This window comes from Carassius auratus, chromosome 23, assembly GCF_003368295.1.
Source record: "Carassius auratus strain Wakin chromosome 23, ASM336829v1, whole genome shotgun sequence".
NCBI classification, from domain to species: Eukaryota; Metazoa; Chordata; class Actinopteri; order Cypriniformes; family Cyprinidae; genus Carassius; species Carassius auratus.
In genome coordinates this window covers 16,125,621-16,153,618 of record NC_039265.1, presented here as the reverse complement: position 1 = coordinate 16,153,618, position 27,998 = coordinate 16,125,621, and the positions used below count along the sequence as shown (strand labels likewise).

Here is a 27,998-nt window from a genome sequence, read left to right as displayed (position 1 = left end):
CGTCAACACTGTTTATTTTCCTTCATATAGGTGTCCGTTTCAATACAAATATGAATTTCACCGTGACTAGCATTGCACTTACTGGTAAGTTCTGACCTTTGTCTTCTCATATAAAGAGCAAACTGCTTGATGAGCATTAAAGGTTTCCCTCACAGGCTTCGGGTGTGTCACTCATATCAAACAATGAATCTGAACAGTGCAAAAGGCTGGTTTAACAAAAACTTGGCACTAGCACTATTTATTTTACTTAATACTTGTACACTAGTCTAATCTGAACTCATTTGGGTCTAGAAATGTTTCATTGGAGGCGATGCTTAACACCGTGCCATGTTGCATTTCTCCTAATCGGATTACTCTTCAACAATGCTGAGCAGTTCCTCTAGTTGGAAATGGTTGTAATTCCACATTTGGTTCATGTAATGTTGACATACAGGTTTTGTGTGTCATCTTCAGTGTTGTTTTTTTCCTCCTGTATAGATGTTGCATCAACAACTGCAGCTCCTCCGGAAACAGACACGACTGTCATTGGAGGTAATTGATGTCTAGTGTATTACACTAATGACTAGGAATTATATACTGTGTCGGACAATCCTAGAAAGTTCTTTGGGGATAGTAAAGGTACATACAGTATACACAGTGTTTGCCAGGAGGTGTCATGATAATGTTACATGTTAGAGGTTTGCCACCTGACTCCAGCTTCAAGCCTTTGGCTCTGGTTTGGGTCATTCGTCATGTACAACTTCCTGATTGCATGCAGATTTGGGCTTGTGATCAATTTTATATATTAGTAATGTAAGATTTTCTTTTGAAAGATCTCTTATGCTTACCAAGGCTGCATTCATTTGATCAGAAATATAGTCAAAACAGTAATATTGTGAAATATTGTTACCATTATTATTAAAATAACTTTTTTCTATTTTAATATATTTTAAAAAAGTAATTTATTTTTGTCATTACAAAGCTGAATATTCAACACCCATTACTCCAGTCTTCAGTGTCACATAATCCTTCAGAAATCATATAATATATAAAAAGTTTTATTTGAAATAAAAAAGTATTATTTGAAATAAAAATAACATTTGATGTCTTTACTGTTACTTTTGATAAATTTGTTGCATGCTTGTTGAATTAACATTAATTTCCTCAAAAAAGGTAAAAACTTTGTTGTCGTCTATTTATTATATAACAATAATTCAGTCTATTTTGCTGATTTTTATTCTGACTTGTTTTGGCATTATCGGTCAGGTTGGATTGTGTAAATCATACTTTATATTATATAATATATTTGATTTATTGCATATTTCTGGCTGATTTGTCTTTTCTCTTCAGTGGTAATTGCCCTGATCCTGCTGACTCTTGTTGTCTGTGGGATCCTGCTGTACAGATACCTGTGTCACAGTAAGGGTGTTTACAGAACCGCAGGTGAGCCTGCTCCTGGAGTGGACCCTGACCAGGTCTACAATGACACCGTCACTGAAAACAAGAAGGAATACTTCATCTGAACTGCTTGGCATCAGAGGGATTTAACCCATGATGATCAATACGCATGGACTGCTGAAGACATCTGAATAGTCTGTGTAGAGCGGTATATGTGCAAGACATATGGGACATAAACCACTAGTCTGTGCTGTATGAAAGAATGTTTAGTTGAAGGGATACAGGTCGAGTAGAAGTAAAAAGTTGTTTATTCATGAGGTTAATAAGCTCACCATCGGTTTCCGTATGGTAAAGTTACTGAGACGACTATTTTTTGTTACAAACAAACTCTAAACTCACTGCATCCAGCAGAAATTACAAGACTTGGTTATCAACAAATTATTTATCAGTAATTACGGAATTTTTTATCAGCTATTACTAGCGTTCAGGTAGCATAAGTGGCACTGCACCTCACTCAAACTGCAAACATTGGCGGCACTGTATAAATTAGATTTTATTTGGTCATAAGTCAATATAGTGTTAATTTGAGGCTTTTCAATGTGCCTTTCCCTTTGATCATTTTGCATGGCTTTTTATTACTATTTTTATTTTTTTTATTGGCGGAACACTTAGATTATGGATAGTTGGTGGGTCAACTGTTAGAGTGCCTTGTAAAACATTTGCATGTATTTTACTCTTTTTTTTTTTTTTTTTTTTTTTTTTTATATATATATATAATTCAAAGTGTATTTTTGTTACACAGGCATGATGTAACAGTGCCAAATATAATACCTGTCATTATTTGTAAAACAAACACATGCTGATCATAATATCAGATGCATAAATGATACTTGATATTTTTTGTGCAGGGTTACAATCATATGTTACTTTTTATGAAAATGAATGTAATTTATATATCGTATTCGGTGTAATATTTTTTTTAAATGTGCTATCAATATGATACTGCAGATATTGATTATAAAAACAAGTGTCTAGCTAATTTAAAATTGCTAGTAAAACCAAATGAAATTAATTCTGTGCTAATAGTTTTGTCAGTGCAAAAATTGTATATTGAAAGATATTTAACTTCCAAAAATATAAAGTATCCTCTCCAAGATCTAGAGTCATTATTGCATTGAATGTGAATGGGTGACTTTTGACCAATATTTATAATAACCTTGAGATAAATTTCCAAATATACAACTCAGCAGACAAAAATATAAACATGAAACACTGAAAGAAAATTAACACATGAAACATTGAATATTACAACACAGATGTCAAAATTCAAAATAGTTTTTATTCTAAATTTTGTTTTATACTTAAGGTTTAGTATAAAAAAAGTTAAGTGCACCACATTTTCATTGGAGACCATTTTGTCATGTAGCAAACTAAGGACCTCGGTTCCTTGATGCTGCAGTGTGCATCCATTCTAACCCTTCACAATATATATATATATATATATATATATATATATATATATATATATATATCAAAAGGGTTCCCTGAACTGAAGTGCCCACATAGACATATACCATCCATGACTGTCATGGTTTTGAGGCTCAAGATAAGCAGTGTATCCGCTACATTGCATACACAAACACACGGTGCCACATGCCATGATAAAATGCTGTGCTAAGTAGAAATGGATATTGAGTTCTGAAGGCTTTGCCCTCATGTTTTTTTGCCTTCTGTTATTTTCATAGCAAAGTAAGAATAAATGAAATGGGATTAAATAAGGAATGGCATAAAGTCAGTTTAGGAAACTAACAGGTCAGAAGACTACGTCACAGAAAATTATAGAAATGGTGCTAAGGCAATGCCAGCATACTTGGCATGTTTTTATTTTTGTTTTTACATCAGAAACATTTCTTTCCTTTGTTTGCAGAGAGAAAAACTACCTGAATGGTCTTTTTTTATTCAAATGGGCAAAACCTTTAGAACGGTATTATAGTGTCGGATACCCAGTGATGCACCTAATACATGTAAAGCCTAAAAATGAGCCCCATTTGCCAAGCTAGCATAAAATGTCCTATATTTAAAAATTAAATCAGAAAATATATATGGTATAGTGACCAAAAATAATTTGGTATCAGTGAATGTACGGAGAATAAACCTAAGTAAGCATTTATAAGCATTTCACCTCTGTAATATCTAGCAAAATAAGCAGCATTTTAGATTTACAGTCACATCTAAAATTGATAACTGCTGCAGAACCCAAGCATGTAGTGTCGAAGAGGAAACAGCTGCTTTTAAAGACCATTCTATCACTGTTGGGAATAGAAATGAAGATTTAGCAATTAAATAAATTAGAAGAGAAGAAAGCAGTGGAGACAACTGCTGGTGTAACTCAGTGCATTCTGTGAGGTTTTCCTTTTTTGATAGGTATTTTTCTAAATCACTTTAGAGACGAGAGAGAGCAAAACTTGAAAAACATTTACAAATAAACACCACAATTTCTCAGCCATTGTACTTGCTGCTACGTATTACCGCACTGCTTTGAAAATCATCAATGCAGCACCAATTATAACTGACGCTATTCGTATTTAAACGCATATGTACAAAAGAAATCTGCAAAAACATTTCAGAATGGGTTGACCGTGCACATAAATTAATCCTGTAGTACTCCTAAAAAATGTAACAATGTAAAGTCTTTATTAAGAACAAAACTACTGAAAAGTACATGCAGAAACATCAAGATGCAACTAGGAAACATTTATATATTTTTAAAACACAGCCCCTAGAAAATGCAGTCACAGCAGTGGTTTGCTCTGCCCGGAAAGCAATCACCATCATCTAAGTATGATATGTTTATTAATTTCAGTATGAATCTGTGTGCAGATGTACTATGACAGAAGACTTACAAAAAAAGCAAAACGCTTTTAGTGCATTCTAGTCCAGATCTTTGGTACAAGCAGCTTCCCACAAACACACACACAAAAAAGAAAACCCTTGATGTGCCAAATCGTTTAAAATACTGAAATTAAGTTGTCTCTTGATTAAGCCCTGACCTCTGTAAACAACTTCAACTTTGTGGAAAACGCTAAGAGTTTTGCGTAGAAGCACATATAGCTGGAACACACATAACACACGCTAAACTAAGTGAAACTGCTATATGTACAGCTCTGGGTATCCGACATTGGAGGGAAAATATTGGGGGGGGGGTCCTACTTTTCTGAAACGGTTTAGTTAATCTTGTTCTCTCTCTCTCTTTTACTGCATTTAGGTTCATTCATATGTAAATTTTAAATAATGGTGCAGTTTTGGCACCTGATAATATTTATATAAGCTTGCCCAAAGGTACGATACGCCGCCGTTGTTTGACGTTGTAAACACATCTTTCTCTTTGATTAAGAGTGCTTAAATCAGCATTTTACCTATCTGACAAGACCTTAATAATATGAATGAAATGCGTGTAGTTAAGCATACTATTCAAAGAGAAAGTTTCAAGTGCATAGCTACTTTACAAAGATGATCAAACTGACTCTTGGCAGTTCTCTTGGCATGATCTCTGGCTCAAGAAGACAACCAAAAACTAGAAAATGTACTGTAAAAATGAAGTTGTAAGAGTCAGTAAAGGTAAAAATGACCTGGTCTTCACCTTCAAAGTTGTTTACTCTCTAAATTAGCCAACCGATAATTATGGTAGATGACATATGATCACTAGAAGTTCCAACTTACAATTATCATGCGCTTTTTAATTGTGAATACGCAATAATTGTGTTATACATTTTGTAATTGCGATATTACACAATTATTTCAACAGTGGCGTATTGTACCTTGAGTAAGGGGCTCTAAAATATTACATTCCATTAGATTAAATCAGTATTGTGGCTTAGCCAAGCAGCCCCAAAGGAGGCAGGGGTGGGAGAACAGGTAAAGGGAACCAGGGAGAAGGAAGGAGGGCTTCGGTCCAGGCCCAGGGGGGTGCTCACTGTTACCAGATGGTGTAACCGCCACTGGAGCCACCCATGAAAAAGTTGCCCTTTCGTTGTGTCATCATCACATTTGCACCTTGCATGGCTGCCATCTGAGCGGCGTTAGGGAGGTGTCCAGGAGGTGGAGGCTTGAATGTGAAGACAAATATGCAAATCAAATACATATTTCATCAGCTACATTTTCAGGCACATCTATGCCAAGAGAAAATGTGAAGTCATAACTTATATTTCAGAACAGACTGAACCTGAAAGGAGTTTTGTGAACTGACGGTTGAGTTAAGGGACAAAACAGGCCACAATAGCGTCATGAAATCTTTCTCTTTCTTTTTTTTATTTATGTGTAAGCATGTTTAGTGCAACCTTTTCTTAAAATAATTCTTAAAAAATTCTTAGAGGTTGAAAGCGGACTTTGTTGAAAACACTTTTTTTTACATAATTAAAAACACACCATATCACATACTTTTCTAAATTATGAATTATGAAATAATCTAAAAATCCCATTATGATGACATGGTTTAATACATCTAAAATACCTAATAAACATATAAATAAAATATTTGTACCACATCTCAATGAATCAAATCAGAATAGGTCCTGGAACATCCACTGGGTTTTGCTTAAAGGAATAAATTACCCAGAAATTAAAATTTGATGTAAATGTATTAACTATCAGGCAAAGATTTGTAGATAGTTTCTTCATTGAAAAAGCATTGGAGAATGTTCGAATTTCACCAAATCTCGGAATGAGAGTTCAAAATATTGATAAAAGATCCACAGTCTGTCAATTAACATCTTGTGAAAAGCTGCATGTTTGTAAAAACAAATCCATTAAGATGTTTAACTTAACCATTGTGTCTGACAAAAATATGATAATAATATTTCCTCCAGTGAAAAAGTCTTGTTGTCCTATTACTGCAAAATCCACAGAACTATTTTTGCTTGTAAACTGTGCTTGATCTGAGCATATTTCTCTGCTGATTCAGACAAGACAACTTTTTCACTGGAGGCGTTAGTAGTTATGGACTTGTATTTAGCTGAAAGCAAAGATTAGAAGTTAAAATATCTTAATGATGGATTTGTTTCTTACAAACACTTGTTTTCACGTCACAAGATGTTAATTGATGGACTGGAGTCATGTGGATTTTTGTAGTGTTTTTATCACCCTCATTCTGACGGCACCCAATTTTCGGCACTAAATTTACATTTTTAGGTGAACTATTCCCTTAATTGTAGGCTGCTAAATGCATAGTACTTTCTGGATGTTTATCCGTAATACTCACAGGAATGGAAGTACTGGTGCCAGGCCCAAAGCGAGCTCCAGCATCAAATCCACCTTCCACCATGACGGTGGAACCAGTGGGGTAGACGGGCCCCATTGGATAATATGCCATTGGGACACTATGGCCCATGGCCCCCATTGGAACAGTCTGAGCATGCATGGGCATGTACATCTGAGTACCATGGTAAGCTGAGGTCATTTGGGGCATCTGTCCAGGGGCTGGGGGAGGAGCCATATACCTGGCCTGATAAACCTGCAAGAGGGAATATTTCAAAATGTTAAACCATAAATTACTGCAACCATTTTTTGTATGGAATAAATAAAGTTTATAAAGTAAATTTTATTAAAATGATTTATCATTTTGATTTAATTGATTAAAACAAATGATTCATCAAGCACATTTTCCAAAAATGATTAATGTTCTCAAAAGAATCTTTAGCGGGAATCTTTATCATGCACTCTTGAGTAATGAAACATACATTTTTGAAAATCCTTCAGAAGGGCTTCCAAAACAAATTGTATTTTGTTTTGTTTTTTTTGTTTATAGTACTAAATTAAAATGTGACATTGTAAAAAGACCCAATTGAATGCTTTAATGAGATCTTCTACATTGACATAACCAGAGAGAGAGTAAGTTGGTTACCTCAGAGTATGGGGGAGGGGCATCTGGATATGGAGACACCTGAGGAGGGACTTGCATAGCAGGTGGATAGACGGGTGCTGTGCTCTGCTGAGGGTAAACAGATTGTGGATATGAACCTGATGAGAAGGAGAAAAAATTTAAGAAAATGGTTAAAACGATTCATGTTTGGTTAGTGGCTTAAAATGAATCACAACAGAATCTTAAGTTGATTTACTGTAAAGTAGCCAGCAATATTTTGGTTTTTGTACTAAACCATTCAGAGGTCTTCCTTAAACCAGAGTAGCCAGGCTTGAAATGTGGATTAAATTAAAAAAGTTTTTTTTTAAATACATTGCCAAAAGAATAAACATAATTTTGAAGTGACCCAGACATGTTTTTAAAAGGTGTTGTGGTATTGATCAAAACAGAAATTGTTATTGACAAATGAGTTGCAATCAGAAATATGGATGTGGAAACGTATTACATTAAATGACATTAAGCCACAAACAAGAAACAAAATGGCTAGTCTGCACTGACAGCTAAATTACAATAGAAAAATTAAGACAAACGGTTCTTTAATAAATATCAAACAGTATATTGATGAAACACATTTAAATTATATTAATTAACTGATTAAATTGATGGCGTGAGATTTCTTAATGAGGTCACCTTTCCGATCACGTCACCGCACTGTAGCAGCCAAGCTAGTTACCCTTTACCCGTTTTCAATCCAAAACATTACCCAGTCCGCTAAAAAAAGACACCACCGCGTTAAATATTACAGTGTCCGTCAGGAGAACGTCGATGAGAGATGTTTTTGGCACATAATAAATAAGAGTTTAGTACGTGAAGTCGTTTGTTATGTAAGTCGGTTATGCTGGCTAACTCCATTGGTAGTTGCTAGGAAGCGGCTAAGCAGAAGAGCGGAGATGATCGTGTATTTACCTTTGTTGTTCATTGTTCTTCACTGTAGATAATATATTCTAGGGGACGAGAATTTAAACAGACCGAATTCTGCGTTTATATGACTATAAATATAAGGTTTACTCAAAGTTCCTCGTCTTTTTGTACTCGTTACTTCCTTGTTTTCGTCGGGCTACGCTTTAAGTATATTTGTGTTGGACGGAGCTACGTCACGCACGCGTCAGTTTTTGGACGCCACTCCCTGTTAAAGAGAAACTCATGACTCATATGATTGCAAAAACGAAAGTCTCTGTAAGACCACCTTATACTGTGAAAATAAACTTTATTGGATAGATCATAAAATTATAGAATATATATTGATGTGGACGTAGGCCTATTTATGAGTAAAATATTTGTGTTTAGCTACATAGGGCAGGTGTCACAGATGGAATCTGGCACAAAGGCCATAGGCTACTTTATCTCTGTAATTATAGGAGTTTGAGTCAAAAGTCCAGTTACACAATTATGTATTTTCTCAAATGGTTTTTATGTAATTTTCAAATGCCTATAGTTAAAAAAGCTCTTAATATTTCTGTAATAAAACTGCACTAGCAAACATGCAGACAAGGTAGATTTTACCAAACATTTTGGACTGTGATTTCAGGTTAAGAGCAGTTCTAAAAAATGTCAGATCAGTGCAAGGTTTCAAATGCCGTTTCATATATCACAATTTAATATTCCATCAACTGCAGGCAGCTTCATTGAGACATCTTAGCCAAAAAACTGTAGTGTGACAACATGCCCTTGTATTAATTAAAAGTGTTGACAGTTTGGTATGTTGTGTATATGCTGGATTATTTATTGTCTATTGACTTAAATATCTGATGTGAATATTTGTATATTTTACTTTCCCAGTAACATTATTATTGATAACAGCGTGTAATATGAACTCCTTCTAAGGGTTAGATAGTATGGAACGATTATGCTCACTTGATGAACCTAATGTAATACTGTATAATTAGGCCCTGGGAAGTATACCAAGCAGAGCAGAGGTTTCATTAAGATTGTTTAATTTAATTGCGATATTCAACCCAATATATTACGTATCAGATCTTGAATGATGATCCAAATTTTGTTTTGCACCTGTGTGACTAAATTAAATGTAATTTAAGCATTTTAATAGATAGCCCCACAGACTTCTTAGACAGTATAAAGATGCATTTAGTACATCTAAAATAGAACTTCTCTGTATTAGTTGGGGCCTTTATACTGGATGAGAACCTAACAGATTCGTCTGTATTCAGCAATCCCAGTACTCCTTTGAGCTCCATGGCAATATGCTGCTAATGCATGCAAATGGAAGAGTTTGCCAGCTGGCTTGGCTATAGAGGAGAGACACAGAATGTGTATAGAGACACTGTGTCTCTTTCATAAACCAGTTTATTATTATAAAAAAAAAAAGGTCACTATGCCTTGTAAATCACATATAAGAACATGCATCAATATGCATTTCATGAAAAACGACATGAGCAAAGAACATCTTACTTTGAATGCATTTAATGGTGTGCATGACACTTAAAAAAAAAAATTAAAAAAATACATGCAATCATCACAACAGTCAACACATTCAAATAACAATTCAACAGGTGCATTTGTCTGCAATGCCCTAAAATGGTCGTCTCTGAGGAACAATCAGAGGGAAAACTGTGCTTGAAGATTAAACTGCTTGGGCTGTAGCCAAACTCTTTTTTTCTTCTCTATCACTCTATTTTCTCATTTGTCACTTTGGATAAAAAGCACCTGTTATAGGAATACAGTTTTGTAAGTGCTGAGATGACATGTTTTACTAATTACATTTTACATTTTAATTGCCCCTTTTGTTCTGTTTATTAATATTTTACATGGAACCATAATATGCCTGCGTTTCATTTAATGTGTTAGACTTTAAGAGATTCAAGGACAGAGAGGTAGAAGGACATGAATGTCAATATTTTAAATTTTAAAATAAAGAAACACAGCAATAGTAGAATTCATGATTACACTATTTATTGTCATAATTTTTATGAGTGATAATAATAATAAATAGTTGTCATTATTAATATTAGTATTAGTGCATACCTTCACAATGTACAGTACGGTTTGAATAATGCAGTGAAAAACTCAATTGTCTATTTTGTTCTGTTTATCTGTACATTTTGACTTTACATTTTTTTAGCATTGAATATAAATCCTCTAAAAACTGCATTAATAGAATGACATGAATATTAATATTTTAAATACTTATATATATATATATATATATATATATATATATATATATATATATATATATATATATATATATATATATACATACACACACACACACACACACATATATATATATAAGTATTTAAAATATTAATATTCATGTCATTCTATTAATATATATATATTTATTTATTTATTTTACATATTAATATTATTTTCGCTGCCATTATTATATTATATCATTAAAATAATATGTTTTGATAATAACAATTCATAGACATTAAATTGATCTCTTTATTAATATTATTGAAAGTATAACCTCACACTGTAGCTATATTGCACTCCGAATCAAGTGCAGTGAACTGCAGTAACACTGTGTACTGTCCCTTTAAGACAGCCATCGCTCCCGTTCTTTCGAGCCAGCGCCATTTTTTCAATGCAAGACTCGGCCTGCATAAATTATGTTCATGACGTAGTGCAAAAGAGCAAATTTGTGTTAATTTTTCGCCACTTTTCTGCAGATAAGGGTTTACCTTGCCTATTAAGGTGCACTTGCTTCACCAGCACGACAGTTAACGGAGAGACGTCATTAAATATTTAGTTAAAAAGAGGACCAGCGCTTTCCCGAGCCTCCTTATCAATGCAAATAGCTCTTTTGTGTGTATTTGTAGCGCGCGTCGGAAGCAGTGAGATGAATTTTTAATTATGCATATTTAAAACAAACTGTGGCAAAGCTCGCCGAAGGAGGAGAAATAAAGAAAAAATCCCACCTTTCAGCGGGTAAGTCGTGAATATGATCACAGCTTGCACGTTATTTTTGCACAACGCAAAACGAAGTCTAGGACTCGAAATGAGTTTTTGGTTAATATGCAATGGTCTTAATTAGCATAATTTATATATTTATGATAAAGAGAAAGGGAATACATCAAATGCCATCCCGAGTCGTGGCATATTGGCATGCGAGGAGTGTGATCAGTTGATGAAGTGTATGTCCTGTGAGGAGAGTTTTTATTATTTCATTGTGAATGTGTTGTTGGGAGGGCTGCACTTGTTCCTCACAGGCCTGCTTGATGTGGAAATGCGCAAGGCTTACATAATGCTCTATTGTTTTTAGGATAATTACATGCGCAATTTTTTTAATCCAAGGCATGCATCTTAAATTGCACTTGCATAGTGATGTCATTCGAACATGGTCGGTCGAGTTTTATTTAGGAATAATGTAACAAATTCTTAAGAACTGTGATTCCAGTTACTTTGATTCTAATATTTTAAGTTGACAACCTTGAGAGCTGGCGTCATAGGCGTGACGTTACACACTACGTCATGATGACTGCTTAATGCCTTGCAAAGATATACAATGTCAGTCATAGTGTCTGACCAAACACCATAGTATTTACAATACTTGATGTTATTACGGTTAAAGAATAATACATGTAACATGTAATGTTAATGAAACAATGCAGAAATTGTCTTTTTTTATATATCAGAAAGTTTACCATGGTGAAATTTTGTAAGTGTTTGCTGCTAGTCACAATCATATTTTACATTTTCAATAAACGTGAAATTCATTTTGTGATATCCTTGTGAGACGACTAAAGGTGAAGGACTCTACTGTAATGTGTGTTTTTTTTTTTATTTAAATTTTTTTTTTTTTTTTTTTTTTAGAAAACTATAAACCGATCCTTGATTGTAAATTATTTGTTACACTGGGTGCAACTTAATCACATAGCAGTTTCTACCTTAATAACTTAATATTTAAATCAACATCTATCTTCTTTTTTTTTTAAGTGTTTCTGATTAGTGTTAGATATTTGTTAGAATTCGTTGCACTAAATCACAATAACCCATAACCCAATACTGTATTTTAAATCATATTTCTTTCTTCCATATTGTGAAGCATTTCAAATCAAAATGGGATATTTATGTGATTTAGTGCAACAAATTCTGACAAATATCCGGTTAAAACCAGAAATACTTAATTATATGGAAGATAAAAAAAAAGTAATTTAGTGCAACTAAATCAGATTTTTTTTATTTTTGTGACTCAATATTTCATATTGTGAAGTATTTCAGATTAAATGAGATATGTCATAATTAGTTGCACTAAATCACATATTTATTTTTTTACCTTTTAGAACCTAATAATGCTTTTTAAATAATAATTATTCTTCCATATTGTGAAATATTTCTAACTGAAATGAGTTTTTTGTCAAATTTAGCTGCACTAAATTACAAACGTTTTACCTTTAAAATGTAACTTTTGTAAACTTAAAGTATTTCCAATTAAAAAAATATATGCAGTCATTAGCCAACTGGTGTCTGAGGGTATTTTGAGGCCCTGGAGATGTTTTGACATGCAAGTTGCTTTTAAACATTTAAAAAGCTAAGGCCATATAACACTGTAATCAGCACAAACTGGGCTATAGTAATATGTGAGCAGCATGTATGTACATGATTGTGTTTTTGAGAAAGCAATGTTTATGCATGGTTAGAAAAAAAGAAGAAAATCACTTGAATAAGGCCATAAAACACATACAGAACATTTTTGTTTACAATAATTTTGAGAACTGGATTCACAGAAAACAATATATTCATTTTAAATTTAAAAAGTCACTTTTTGTATGGAACAGCTGTGTGCGACAATGATCATGAATCATAGTGTGAGTTACACCTGAGAAGAGAAAGGCCTGCATAATAAGCTGCATAATGAGCCTTTCAGTCAGATATGTGAAAACCGGAGACAGCAGAAACTGCACAAGAAAACAAATGAACGTGAGCAACAAAATGATCAGACAAAGATGGAGCAAACATGGTGACAGTGTGTATATATATATATATATATATATATATATATATATATATATATATATATATATATATATATATATATATATATATATGTGTACACTACCAGTACCACTACCAAGTTTTTAAACAGTAAGATTTGTAATGTTTTTTTTAACGTGTCTTCAGCTCACCAAGCCTGCATTTATTCAATACAAAGTACAGTACAATAAAATGTGAAATATTTGTACTATTCAAAATAACTGCTTTCTATTTGAATATATTATCAAATGTAATTTATTCCTGTGATTTCAATGCTGATTTTTAGCATCATTACTCAAGTCTTCAGTGTCACATGATCCTTCAGATTTGCTGCTCAAAAACATTTATTATTATTAATCACCCCATAGTGGTACAACGATTTGTGATTATTCGCATCCAAAAAAAAGTTCTTGTTTACATAATATATGTATGCGTACTGTGTTTAATATGTATACACACATATACAGTATATTAGTATATATTATATATTTTTTTTATGTAAACAAATTTTTTCTTAAATATATACATGCATTGTTTTTGTATTTATACTAAATACATATAGTTTACACATACACATTATGTAAAGAAAAACTTTTATTTTGGATGCAATTAATCATTTTACAGCACTATCTCCCCCCCCACTTAAATTAAATAAATAAGTGGGTAAGTGAGCATGTTGATAGACCCTATTAGGAGCAACTATATTACATAAGCGATCACTAATATTGGCCACTATATTTTATATCATAGATGCACACATGATCGTATTATGATACAAAACAAAAACATATCTGAGAAGCAAAATTAGTATTGTTAAGCACATTATAGGCCCAAACATGTTTTGAGGAAATATTTGCAGACAGAGTATTTCACAGTAAAGATGGGTCTAAACATTCTTGTACATTACTTTTATATCGTCTAAACATGACTTTTATTTTGTATTGTTTATAGAACATAAAACCATCCTTATGTCACAACAACACATTATCTAATGTCAATAAGAGACATTACTTAATTGGCATAAAATATCTCCTCCGCTGGATCAAGCCACACTCACCATAATAACTTAATATTTAAATCCTAGTGTAATTGAATTTAATTAAATAGGGTCAACTTTTATATTATGGTGGATATAAAAGTATGTAGTGCTGTCAGGAATTTTTATTGACCAGCTTCTTTGTCTCAGGTGTACTGTGGAGCTGTTAACATCCCCTTCAACCACTATGCAGAATCAGTAATCTCCTCAGAGCTTAGACTTCATCATGGACACTGAGGATCTCCCTGCAAACAATGCGCCACTCACCGTCAATGAACAGGTATTCCTGAGGCAAAATCCCCATACGATTCTCACTACTTACATGGAGTGTAACCAAAACACAGATGTACCTTAAAATATCATCACGTCCAGCCTCATGCCCCATATGTGTGAGTGTTCAATCTACGTTCACAGCTCAAGCAATTCTCTTTTGGTGGTGAGGTGTTTGCAAAAAGCATCCTTGTTGTGTTGGTTCTTTGTGTCTTAACGTGTGCTTGGCATCTCTGTCATCTTTAGCCAATCACTGTCTGACTTCAGAAGTGTTTTCTCAGCTTTTAGGTTCCTGCACTTTGAAATTCCCAGCACAAGACAACCAGGTATGCACTTTCTCCTGTGTCTGTACTGCTCTCTGTGCTACGCTGAGCTGAGCTTCCCTCTCTGCCTGAGCCCTGCATTTGCTCCTGTGATGTTTCCCTGATCTTTACTGAAACCTGATAGAGGAATGTTCTTAATAAAAATCAAACATTAAGCTGAGCAAAACCTTTGAAACTGTATCATGCTATATTACAATACACTACCGTTTAAAAGTAACAGTAAAAACAGTAATTTTGTAAATTATGTACAATTTTAAATACAATTTCAGTTTAAAATAGCTGCTTTCTATTTTAACATTTTAAAATGTGTGCTGTCAATAGATAAATTAAATTAAAATAAAAAATAAATTAAATTAAATAATCATACAACATTTTCCTGAAATCATGATTAATCTCACATAACATTTAGTTAATATACCTTTTTATTTGCGATAATTTAACAGTTAATCTTTAAATTAATGTAGAAACAACATAAAGACAGTATTTTTTTATATTTGTTTTACGGTATCTTTTTTTATGGCTGAAGGCGATTATCATTGATACAAATACTACTGAAGTCTCTAAGAAATTGTTATTTTTTCTAATTTAAGTGAACTCAAAACAATCTTGACACGAACCCGTTATAATAAATGTCCTATTTACCTGTGTCCTTCAGCAAGTAGGAAATATACAGACGTTATCAAACACTCAATTTTAAATTAAATATAGATGAATCCAAAAGTTATTGATCTCCTCGTTTTTCTTTTGTTATTTGATTAGCAGACATCACAGCAGTTGGGTTAATAGTTTATTTGGCTGCTATTACTTTAAGAGCTGCTGCTGCTGAACATGACGCAGATCTGACATGCATGCTTGTAGTTTAATTCATGCTTTAATATGAAATGAAACAGGCTACAGCGCGCACTTCCGTATTTGCACATTCAACTGAAGAGCATGCACAATGAGCACAGTACAATGGCTGACAGGACAGGAAAATTAGTTTTTACTGACATATGGCCTGATAACATCTCATTTGACCACCGTTCACTGTTCACTGTCTACTGAAGCTCCTCGTCACCTGTACGGTTTCCACGCTTGTTTAAGTAGCACCTGTCGTTGAGGTGATGCTGGAGTGTGTCTGAAAAGTCTCCCATTTGACGTGGTCGTAAAGGCATTCTGTGTGTAAATAAATGCAATTATCATCAAGAAAGAAAAAGACAGATGCAGCAGTTGTGAGTAGGGTGACCAAAGTTTAGCTCCACCCCTACGTTAACGACATTAAATGTTTTTAACGCTGTTAAACCGGAAAAATGCATTAACGCACTCATTTCGACAGCGCTATTTAATTTATTCCTGTGATGCAAAGCTAAATATTCAGCATCATTACTCCAGTCTTCAGTGTCACATGATCCTTCAGAAATTCTAAAATGCTGATTTGCTGTTTAAGAAACATTTCTTATGATGTTGAAAACCATTGTGCTGCTTTATATTTTTGTGGAAACCATCTGTTGGTGCTTGTTCTTACCTAATTGGCTTTTTTCATACTATTGAGCCTCTTGTACAGCTGTTAAATGCTTATGAAGCATTTGTGCCAAATAGCGCTGGGCGATATTGCAAAAAAATCAGTAAATGTCAAATAATGAAGGTCTGTTTGTAGGCACTAGTAACACAGCATAGTAAAGAAAAGCAATATTAACCAACCTACATGTTCATTTTTTTGTTCCAAAATATTTTAATATGTTAAAATGTGCATGGATGTTCCTCTGTTTTTTGAGTTATGCTGCAAAAAAATTAGTCTCTTGAATTAAAATGGACAGTTTTAAATGAACTACAAAAATGAAAACATCCGCTCAAAGTTTTTAGGCTACTGATGAGACTGGAGTTTTTTTTTTTCTTATGTGAGTGTTTTTATTATTATAAATAGTTTTGAAAAAGTATTTTTCATTTCTTTAATTCTTAAAACATTTATTAATCTGGGTAAAAATGGCTGTGTGCACCTTTAACGACCAAATAAAAACCACAATAAATGAATTGCCTATATTTAATATATCGCCCCACTCTAGTTGTAAAAGTTTCATGCTCTTTTGCTCAGCAAATGTCACCAGTAATTTAATAAAATGTCTGAGAGATCAGAATACACACACAGGTGTAAACTCCATAACAGATCATGGCCCATTTTCATCTTGTCAACACTGCCCCTCATTACCGCTGACAGGAGAGCATGTATAACCAGTTCCTAACACCTTTCTCCCAGGTCATTGTCATGTCAGGACAGGAGACCATCCGTGTGCTGGAGGTGGAGGTGGATACAGCCTTGTCCTCTTCAGGGGCTGATGGGAAGCTGGAGTCAGGGGGCGAGGAGGCTGCTGTTCAGACCCTGGTTGTAGCTGAGGAGGCTCCATTGGACAGTCCAGTAACCACAAGCACTACCACAGCTGGTGAGACTAATGAAATTGACTGATATAAATAGCCCCTTTAGTTTGGTATCATAGCAACCCAGTATTCAAAGCCACCACCATCAAAGAGACATTTAATGTCATAATTATAAAATATGCATGGCTTGATTATGCTTCCTCTGCATGGAAATATCAGGGCAATTTTTTTTAAAGGTTTTCAGCAAATCTACCTCTTTTGCATGTAGTGTCTATGGAGGTCTCAGCACCTGCAGTACAGACCGTGGTCTCCAAAGCCCCCATCAGTGTGCCTTCAGCCCAGCCACAGACCAGCGTGCCCATCACTGTCCAGGCATGCCCACAGGTGATCTCCAATTTCCATTTTTTGTCATTTGAAATATTAGGGGCCACTTTCAGTGTCAGTTTTGCTTGAAATTCTAGATCATTTCTGACTCTGGTCTTCACGAACTCAAGGTTGTTCATATCATGACATTTCTAACTTTCTAAATTAATACAAATATATAAATATATATATAAATTCAGACAAATAAATTCAGATTACGAATACAGACAAAACTAAAATTACGTTTTTAACATCAGCATCTTTTATCTTTTGTAACCATTTACAAAGTTTGTTTGTGTGTGTGATGCCTTGTTTAAAATGTAAATTACAACCTCTAGACTTCTTTGTTTCAGTTATTTGCAATGGTAAAAATAAAATAAATTTCCATCTAATGTTTGGTTAATATTATTTATAAAACTTATATTAACAGAACTGATTTATAAAAGTTGCTTTAACAACATTGGTGCAAAATGTCAGAAAAATACCTATAAGTGTCAAAACATTTGAAAAACCTTTCTCGGAATAATTAAATCTATATGTCATTACTCCGCCAGGTCCTGACTCAGGATGGTTTGGCCTCTCTGATGACTGGCATGCTTGCTCAGCAGGGTTCTCTGGGTCAGCCCCTGCTCATACCTCTGAGTATGGCTGGATCTGTGGGGGGTCAGGGGGGTCTGGCAGTGCTCACCTTACCCACCGCCACTGTCGCCACCCTCCCTGGTCTCGCTGCCGCCAGCCCTGCCGGAGGACTGCTCAAGCTGCCATTTGCAGGACTGCAAGGTACTGATCCTGCACAAAATTCTAATGCCATGCATGGATTGAGGGCAGCTTGAGGGTAGTTCAGAATAATGAACATTTTAATGGCACAAGGTGTTTTACTGAGTAGACAGACTCAGAAAAACGAGTTCTTTTTGACTGTTACAACAGCTTGTTTTTCTTTTCCAGCTGCTACTGTGTTGAACTCAGTCCAGACGCAGCTGCAGTCACCTGCGCAGGCAGTCCTGCAGCCCCAGGTGTCTGCTCTGCAGCCCGTGCAGACCACACCAGCCACCACTGCGTCTGTTGTGTCAGAGCCCAGTGCTTCGGTCGCTACACTTCAGACTGCAGGCCTGTCCATCAACCCAGCTATTGTGAGTAGGGGACACTTCTGTTGTGGATAGAAACATGTAATTAGGTTCAGTTGTATCATATATGTGCAAAATGGGATTTTAAATGGAAATGTGCATATTGGGACAAAATGAGGTGCTAACCAATTTTTAAAATGTTTTGGCTAGTATTGGATATTCAAGAGGTAGTTTCTCGAAGACTGCTTTCATGTCAACAATTCATCTAAAAAATTGTTTTTGATTTTAGCATTTATTTATTTTATTTTTTTTTTTGTGGACGAAATAGTATATATATATTAGGGGTGTAACGGTTCACAAAATTCACGGTTCGGTTCGATACGATACACTGATGTCACGGTTCGGTTCGGTTCGGTTCGGTTCGATACGTTTTAGATACAGCAAAATGTAAAAACATCTCAACTTTTCAGAATGCCGCAAGCGCACCGCGGGTCATGTGACAAGAACCAACCAATCAGCTTCATCCTTTCCCGTAACAACGTTGAGAGCTCAGCCAAGATGAAGGAACAGCTGATCATAGTTGTATATGGATTGCAATTTTGAAATAAATTCAGTAGCAGAGCTACTGCAAGCGATTTTTAGAGCTGCAAATCCATTTATTCTTCGCTGAAATTTCCGCGTCTCATGGAGAGAGCACGTCATTGTTGCTTAGCAAAGACAGACGCCTCAGGAGAAAGACGCGCTTAGTGTTTTCCATGCGTTTTTAGGCACGATATGTGAACGGCCCCTAAGGCGCTCGCTCACTCAGCACGCGCTGAAGGCTCGTTGCAAAATGGCTAATGCATTTAACAGACCAGAAATATAAGATCCTAAAATAACCAACAGGTCTGGTGTTTGGGTTGGATTCCCTGTAAGCTATAGTGTCTAAATGCTGCAGGGATAGTTTGCTGCGTGCATGTTTCTCCTTTTTTTCGTCTTTTCCCAGATAGTACTGACGCATATATCCCAGATATTCCCGCTGGTTTTTTTTTTTTTTTTTTTTTGTAATCCCGCTGGTGTACCCTGTCATGTTGCAGATGCGACATACCGTTGTTTTTTTATCCACCACTCTCTTGCCATCACCATTATAGCTTAAAGGGAATCCAAAGTGCACCCAAACACCAGACCTGTTGGTTATTGGAGGATCTTCTCATTTCTAGTCTGTTAAACGCATTGGCTATTTTGCAACGAGCCTTCAGCGCGTACTGAGTGAGCGAGCGCCTGCTGAGTAGCCTAACATAAACATATAAGATGGTGTTTTTTTCTTCTTCGGGAGTGTCAGGGGCGTTGCCTGTTACGTTGTTTGGGTTATTGGGCTACCTTGTTGAACGCATATCATTATTTCTTTCTCTCTCTTTTTTTTTTTTTTTCAAATATAATTAATTACTCCAACGAACCGTTCGGTATACATAATGCATACCGCGTACCGAACCGAAAGCGTCGTACCGAACGGTTCAATACGAATACGCGTATCGTTACACCCCTAATATATATATATATATATATATATATATATATATATATATATATATATTTTTTTTTTATTACTTTTTATAGATATTAAATAACAAACCCTCACACACCTTAAAGTAATTGATAGGTGCGTTGGAAAAAAGACCAAAAAAGGTCCAACTTCAAAACAAAGCCCTTTGTTTATTTATTTAGTTAGTTCAAAAAAGTTTTCAAAAGTTGAGTAAAGTTTTTTTTTTTAGGGCCAGATTTACAAAAAAAACACTAAAGCGCTGGGAAAATTCTGTGGGTGATTTACTCATAATCCACACATTAAAGAACACAGACGCAACCAGATAATATCCATAATGACCAGCGCAATCTACCAAGAGCAGCACAATCACCACCTTCTTTAGCACATGCTTTTTTGGGCGTTGAATACTTATGCAAATACCACTAATTTGATGAGTGCAAACGTTAGTCTGGAAGGGAAACTCCTACAAATGTACATTTGATTACTTACTAATATGTTTGAATATTTCTGTTAAGATTTGTATGAATCTTATTTCTGAGAAGATATAGTTTCTATAGTCAATAATAATATTAATAATTGTTGTTGTTGTTGTTATTATTAAGTAGTTTTTTTTTTAGATTATATATATTTATATAAGAAGAAGAAAAAAAGAAAATAACAAGGAAAGAGAAATATTTCATAAATCATTTGCACACTAGATAGAAAATTTATGGAAATATTCTAAAATCTTAAACTGAAGCTCATCTAAAACACTCTCTTGCTGCTTTTTAAATAATGGCATTTTCTTTCAGGAAATGCATCTAGTCTTAAATGACTAAAGATGATTCCATAATGAATTCAGTCTAATCTGATCAGTAGTGTTTTTTCCCCTTCAGATAAGTGCAGCTTCTCTGGGAGCTCAGCCTCAGTTCATCAGCTCTCTCACGACAACTCCTATCTTCACCAGTGCCCTGTCTAATGTGGCAGGACTCACAGGTCAACTCATTACCAATGCACAGGGCCAGGTTAGTATTACATTTAAATCTATTTGTTCATTTAAGGTAATAGACACATTTCTCCTAAGGGAAAATTTTCTTACACAATTTTTTCATATCCGTTTCATTATGTTCATACCTGTGTTTCAGGTAATTGGCACACTTCCCCTGCTGGTCAACCCTTCATCCCTGGCTGGAGCTGCAGCAGCCTCTGCGTTACCTGCTCAAGGCCTGCAGCTCCAGACTGTGTCCCCACAGCTGTTCCTCAATGCCCAGGGCCAGATCATTGCTACAATAGGAAACGGTCCAACAGCTGCTGCCCCGTCAGCCGCCTCCATCCTCCCAAAAGCCACTGTGCCCTTGACACTCACCAAGACCAGCACATCGGTACTGAAGTGCTGCCCACTGTGGCTCTTCACTAGTCTGTAAACACTCAATAAACATTTTTGTACTTTTAAGGATAAATATATCTTTCTTGTGTTTGCATAACACCCAGTAAGATCTTAGCAACTGCTTGGCATCCATCTAGTAATGCCAAATAAAATGCCAACGTAGGATCATTGTAAAATGTGTTTCCAAAAATGTATCCATACATACAATTAACGCCAGTTTCTAGCTGAAAGAACACACGTGGCATTAAAATACCAGCAACTTTCAATAATTACAGGGCCATTTTATTGATTAATAAAGCCTACCTTAACCTTTTAACACCACTTAGCAGACGTTTCATTTCTGAACTGGCATGATACATGCAACAAGCGGTGTAGTAAAATGAAAACTGAAAACTGACTAAGCTTTTAATGCCACTATCAGAATGAAATATTTGTGAAATGATTGTCATATTTGGTAATGGAATATGATTCGTTCTCTAGGGTCCTGTTGGGAAAGTGGCGCCATCTAAAGTCATTATTGCTCCCCAGCCGCAAGTGGTTAAATCAGTCACATCCCTCACCGGTGCCATCGCCTGTGGAGACATGCCTACCGTGGGGCAGCTTGTCAGCAGTAGGTTTATGCTTTTCTAGTACTTCACTGTTTATGTAATGTTTGCAGTGCTGCTTTGACAACCTTCTTCAGTCACGTAATTGAATAGGAGCGATTCTGTAAGGTGTGTTTAGATCAGATTTCAGTTTTGAAGATTGATGCTTCAGTGACTCGTGGGTAAATGACTCACGTTGTTTATGATCTGGAGAGAATCCAAAGTCCTAATTCAATTTTTGTTTTCATTAGAACCACAGTCTGCTGTGAACGAAGAAGAGGCCATTAATCTGGAGGAGATCCGAGAGTTTGCCAAGAATTTTAAGATTCGACGGCTCTCTCTGGGGTTGACACAGACTCAAGTGGGTCAGGCTCTCACTGCTGCAGAGGGTCCTGCCTACAGTCAGTCAGCAATCTGCAGGTTATTCTCTTTTCTATCATTTATTTGTGTCTGTCTGTCTTTACTAGTCTTAACAGGACTGATTGGACCACTCCCACTTCATTTAGGTTGTGTAAATTGTGCCATTAAAGATAGAAAAAAGTAACTAGTGACACATGAGGCTCTTCTTTGTATCCAGCATTTTTGTTATGAAGCATTGTTTATACAAATCTTATTTATTAGGGGTGTAACGGTAGGCAAGTATTGATGGTTTACTGCATACTGCGGGTTTCGCACCTTTTCATAGGAACAGAAGTAATTGTGGAACTCCCCACTTTCGGGCTTTTTTGCACCACAGGAACTAGGTGCGATTTTAATACCGGACTGCCTTTTTCGAGGACCAAATTAGCTCCTACTACGGAGCAGGGTCTAACCAGCTCAACTGGTACTAACCATGATGTAAGTAGACATTGATTGGCCAGACGCATTCGAAAACGCGCTCACCCGCCATGAGTTAAAACGCTATGTAACATACTGTAAACATTGTGTCAACATATTTCACAAGTATGATGAACAAGGATAAATATATGGACGCTGAAGTGCAGGCACTTGTAGCAAATGTAGCACTGCCAGTTGTCGTTGGAGATTCTTAAAGCTGCAGTAGGTAACTTTTGTAAAAATATATTTTTTATATATTTGTTAAACCTGTTATTATGTCCTGACACTAGAATATGAGACCGATAATCTGTGAAAAAATCAAGCTCCTCTGGCTCCTCCCAGTGCTCCTATTGCCATTTGCAGAAAGTCATGCGGTCCGTAACTTTGTTTGTGTTCAAAATGTAGAAAAATGTATATAATAAGCGAGTACACCATGAATCCATTTTCCAAACCGTGTTTTTAGCTTGTCCTGAATCACTAGGGTGCACCTATAATAAGTGTTTATATTCGGACTATTTTAGATTGCTTCGGGGGTACCGCGGCGGAGTAACCCAGTTCCTTTGTGATTCTTCATAGACATAAACAGAGAGAAGTAGTTCCGGCTACGATGTTCTTCCGCAAGACACAAGCAGTTCTGTTTATTAACCGTAGAACACAAACCAAAATTTTTAACCCAGTTGCACTCCTATAATCTAAGTGGATGGGAATCACGGCTAAAACATACAATAAAAAAACACAAAAAAACAAGAAAAACCACATTAAACCCTGTGACTTGTGATGATACATTGATGTGTAAAGACACAAAACAATCGTTCTGTGCAAGAAACTGATCAGTATTTATATAGTTTTTTTTGCCTCTGATTCACGCAATATTGGAACTGTTTGAACTTGCCTGAGCGCTTTCTCAAGCAGGTGCGTGAGGAGGCTTCTTCTTTCTTTATGGCAATCTCAGTTAGGAGTGTCATTGGTCCACTTGAGAGATAGGTGGCGGTAATGCGCTTATAAGTTTCCGATCTGCAATAAAGCAAGAAGAAGCCTCCTCAGGCACCTGCTTACATATTCATTATAAGTGTTAAGGTTCTTGTTTATGTGTGTGTGTGTGTGTGTGTGTGTGTGTGTGTGTGTGTGTGTGTGTGTGTGTGTGTGTGTGTACTTGTTTTTCTATTCTGGTGGGGACTTAAACCTGAATACACACAGACTCATGGGGACTCGTGTCATGGTGGGGACCTAAATTGAGGTCCACACGGGTAAACAAGCTAATAAATTACACAGAATGAAGTTTCTTGAAAATCAAAAAATGCACAAAGTTTCCTGTGAGGGTTAGGGTTAGGGGTAGGGTTGGTGTAGGGTGATAGAAAATATGGTCTGTACAGTATAAAAACCATTACGTCTATGGAGAGTCCCCACAAGGATAGCTGACCAGACATTGTGTGTGTGTGTGTGTGTGTATGTATATTTTACAGCATTTGTTAGGAGCTTTTTTTTCTTGAAAATATTTGGCATGTATTATACCTGATATATATCCAAAATAATCGAATCGAATCAAGTGAGACAGAATTTAATTGAATTGTGAAATATGTGAAAACCCAGCCCTAGTTTGAAACTGAGGAGCATATAAAGCAATCTGTCACACCAAATCATAGAGAGTCAAAACAGAATTTATTGTTTGAATTTCCTGTTAAAATAGACAGAATTTGAAACATAAGATTTTGTTTCTTATTGAAAGTAACATAACACAAAGCTTATGTCTATTATAGGACGGGAATGCGCGATATAATGTCTAGTGAAGTTTTATTCGCGCATCAACTGAAACAGCATAGCCTAAAAGATCAATCTTGGGATTGAAGAGTTGATATTGTTTCATCAAAATGGAGGTGTATAAAATGAGGAGTTAAAACAATGTTGTATTTGTGCAGTACACGTGACACAACATCTGTACTGAAAATGTTCAGTATGAATGTGTGTACTGTACCATCACACCCCTTATATATATATATATATACCTCAACCATCCATGTCCATTTAATGTCTTACATGCACCTATTACACTCCATTATCTTGTGTTCCTCTTGTTTCAAGATTTGAGAAGCTTGACATCACTCCTAAAAGTGCCCAGAAGTTGAAACCGGTGCTGGAGCGCTGGCTGGCAGAGGCTGAGCTCTGGAATCAGAAAGGTCAGCAGAACTTGATTGAGTTTGTGGGTGGAGAGCCCTCCAAGAAGCGCAAGCGGAGAACCAGCTTCACACCGCAGGCCATCGAGGTCCTCAACACTTACTTTGAGAAAAACTCCCTTCCCACTGGCCAAGAGATTACAGAGATCGCCAAGGAGCTGAATTACGATCGAGAGGTGGTTCGGGTCTGGTTTTGTAACCGTCGACAGACTCTGAAAAACACTAGCAAGATCAACATGTTTCAGGTCTAGCAGGGCCACGGTACATCTCTTAAGAGTGCAACAGAAAAACTTTTTGGACGTTGATGTAGTGGTGCTAGTTGCGAAATGACTGAAATGACTTACTTGCTGTTGCGATGAAGCCAGCGGCACTCAAATTTTGGACGGTCCTGGAATAGTACCACACATACTCTTTCTATTGTTTTTTTTGTTTCTGTTATGCTGCATGCAGTGTGACTTTTTGCCGTGCCAACACCATTTTCAATGCTAAAAATGGCATCTGAATTACTTAAAATATGGAAGAGGCTATGAAATCCTGTAGTTGCCGTTTTTATAGAAGAAAAGAAGCACTTCATTAACACAAAAAAGAAAATGTCTTTCTTTTTTTTCTTTTTTTTTTTGCACAGCTAAAGTTGACCGTTAAAAATAGCTTTTTGCTGTAGCAATAACAGCTATAGCTTTTTACTACATATAGTACATTTAGAAGGTTTTATAAATTTTTTTTAAGTCAATTTCCATGAGTGAAGTGGTTCCCCGTCTTTGTGTTTAATAGCCTACTGTAGATGTGATTTGATCAATGGACAATCATAGTACTCTGCCCTGCTTTTACGTGGCTAAATACAATTACTCCATTTCGGCTGTCGTCGTTATTTTTATATTCAGAATTGTATGATTTCAACTGTTAGGTCAATCTGTTGATTCAAATAGGAAACTGTAACCGTATCAGAGATAACAATGACTGATGTAGAAGATGTCCTGTGGATTTAACTTACTGTTTTTGCCATAATCAGTCTAGTAAAGCAGATCTTAATATCTGGAGATGCTATTGAAGAGAGACTTACATTTATATCTATATGGGGCACTTAAGAAACATTTCCTGAACGTTTGTTTTAATGTTGATCGATGAGCCGCCAAACAATTGTTAAAGGATATTACTAATATAAAGGCAGTTCTTCATTTATGAATTTGGATTGTGCTCTCGTTTGTATTCCGTCTCAGCAATATTCACGGGTCATATGAACATATCCCTATTTAGTAAAACAGTCCAGACAGAAGTGTGTTTTAACATGTTTCAGATGTTTGTTCTAAGCATAAAGCTATATTGTTCTTATGGACTTTCAATATTTATCTTATGGATTATCTTGATTGGTACAATACCATACATTTACATTTTAATGTTGTGAAGAAGGAACGATATTAGACATAGTGTTTTAACTAATGGCATACATAAACTAAACATGAAAAAGCAGCATCTGTTCAACAGTTTAATCTGCACAGAGCTTGTCGATTTTTTTAAATGGGGCATAAATGCATTTACAGATTATAAACAATTGTATGGTACTCCATTAACTATATTTATTTTGTATCAATTGTAATGTTTGGTATTAACTTGTTATTTGAATAAATGAACACTAAACAGATTTGTTGTATTTGAGTAGAAAATCTTGGGAAGCACCATTTGACATCTTTCCGTTCATGATTTTGTTCATTACACTCGGGCTACTAAGAAAGTTAACAAATTAATTCTCACAACACGAGTAACCTGTAGACATCAAAGTATGTGGCTGAAGTTAATTTTAAATATCTTTTCTGACAACTTGAAGGTAATATGTTGCAAGGAATGTTTTGTAGGCCTTAGGTTTTTGTTTTGGGTCTTTAGTTTTACTATTGTGACACTGTAGCAGGGCATTTACCACCATAATATTACTATCAAAAGAAATCTATGTGGCTTTTTCAAAATCAAATCATGCTAAATGTTTTTTTTTCCTACATGTGTTCAAAATTATTTTTCCTAACATATATCATAGAAAGTATGATGGTAATGAGGAGCAATCCATGGTTTTTCATGGTTTCTGTGGTCTTAAAGTAGCACTGATAAACCTATTGTTACTATGCAAGAAATAAAATTGCCATTGCCATAGTAACTATATTTTTCACCAAATTACCATCACTGCATTTATAGCCTTCTCTGAAATCATAATACATTTGATGTCTTTAAATAGTGTCGTTTTATTTTTTTTTAGTTTATCCATTTGAAAGTGCAGTGACTAATGTCAAGTGACAGTTTTATTGTTGCAACAGCTGTGCTATTTTAGCAGAATTTATAGTGATGCAGAACATTTGGGCACTTTTTTGAGTAGTGAATTTGATTAGTTTAGTAATTTTTTGTGAATGTCTGCATGAAGTCCATCTGGAATTCACACAGGGGGTCCTACCAGAGCAAATATAGTAATGACTATAAAGTGTAATAATAAATCTTTATTTTGAATCTGCATCTATTGTTTTCTCATTTCCCAGCTAAAAAATAAATAAATACAAGAAAATTGCATGGTTTCCACTACAAATACCATTATCAACATCACAAATCATTAATTATTAACTTTCTATCTATCTATCTATCTATCTATCTATCTATCTATCTATCTATCTATCTATCTATCTATCTATCTATCTATCTATCTATCTATCTATCTATCTATCTATATAGATAGATAGATAGATATAGTGTGTATATATTGTTATATCATTTGTTTTTAAATTATTAATTATTTCTTAATTATTTATAAGTTCTTGAAAGTTAAGTTTATAGTTAAAGTTATGGGTTATGCGTAGAAATGCTTTAGCGCCACTGTTCCTTCTCTGGCTGTTTGTTGTGCTGGAGGGGAAGGCAATGCGCCT

The 27,998-nt window shown here is 35.3% G+C and overlaps 2 protein-coding genes across 4 annotated transcripts; one reads left to right on the top strand and one right to left on the bottom strand.

The window, feature by feature from the left end:
• Positions 1-2,696: 2,696 nt before the first annotated feature.
• Positions 2,697-8,386, bottom strand: dazap2 (DAZ associated protein 2). Its single transcript, XM_026200124.1, has 4 exons — positions 8,201-8,386; positions 7,277-7,392; positions 6,635-6,886; positions 2,697-5,482 (listed from the first exon to the last, which is right to left on the bottom strand). The coding sequence occupies exons 1-4, from the start codon at positions 8,211-8,213 to the stop codon at positions 5,354-5,356; spliced, it is 510 nt and encodes a 169-aa protein (XP_026055909.1). The 5' UTR covers positions 8,214-8,386; the 3' UTR covers positions 2,697-5,353.
• A 2,434-nt stretch (positions 8,387-10,820) lies between these two features.
• pou6f1 (POU class 6 homeobox 1) lies at positions 10,821-26,740 on the top strand. 3 transcript variants are annotated; one of them, XM_026200114.1, is made up of 12 exons: positions 10,821-11,188; positions 14,421-14,550; positions 14,822-14,866; positions 17,097-17,280; positions 17,484-17,599; positions 18,133-18,358; positions 18,524-18,708; positions 21,040-21,168; positions 21,289-21,525; positions 22,011-22,140; positions 22,366-22,534; positions 25,010-26,740. In XM_026200114.1, exons 2-12 carry the CDS (start codon positions 14,497-14,499, stop codon positions 25,350-25,352), a joined length of 1,818 nt encoding a protein of 605 aa, XP_026055899.1. In that variant the 5' UTR covers positions 10,821-11,188; positions 14,421-14,496; the 3' UTR covers positions 25,353-26,740. The 3 variants fall into 3 exon arrangements, with proteins under 3 accessions (XP_026055899.1, XP_026055901.1, XP_026055900.1); XM_026200115.1 differs by having other exon boundaries at positions 11,174-11,188; positions 14,421-14,659; XM_026200116.1 differs by lacking the exon at positions 14,822-14,866.
• Positions 26,741-27,998: the final 1,258 nt, after the last annotated feature.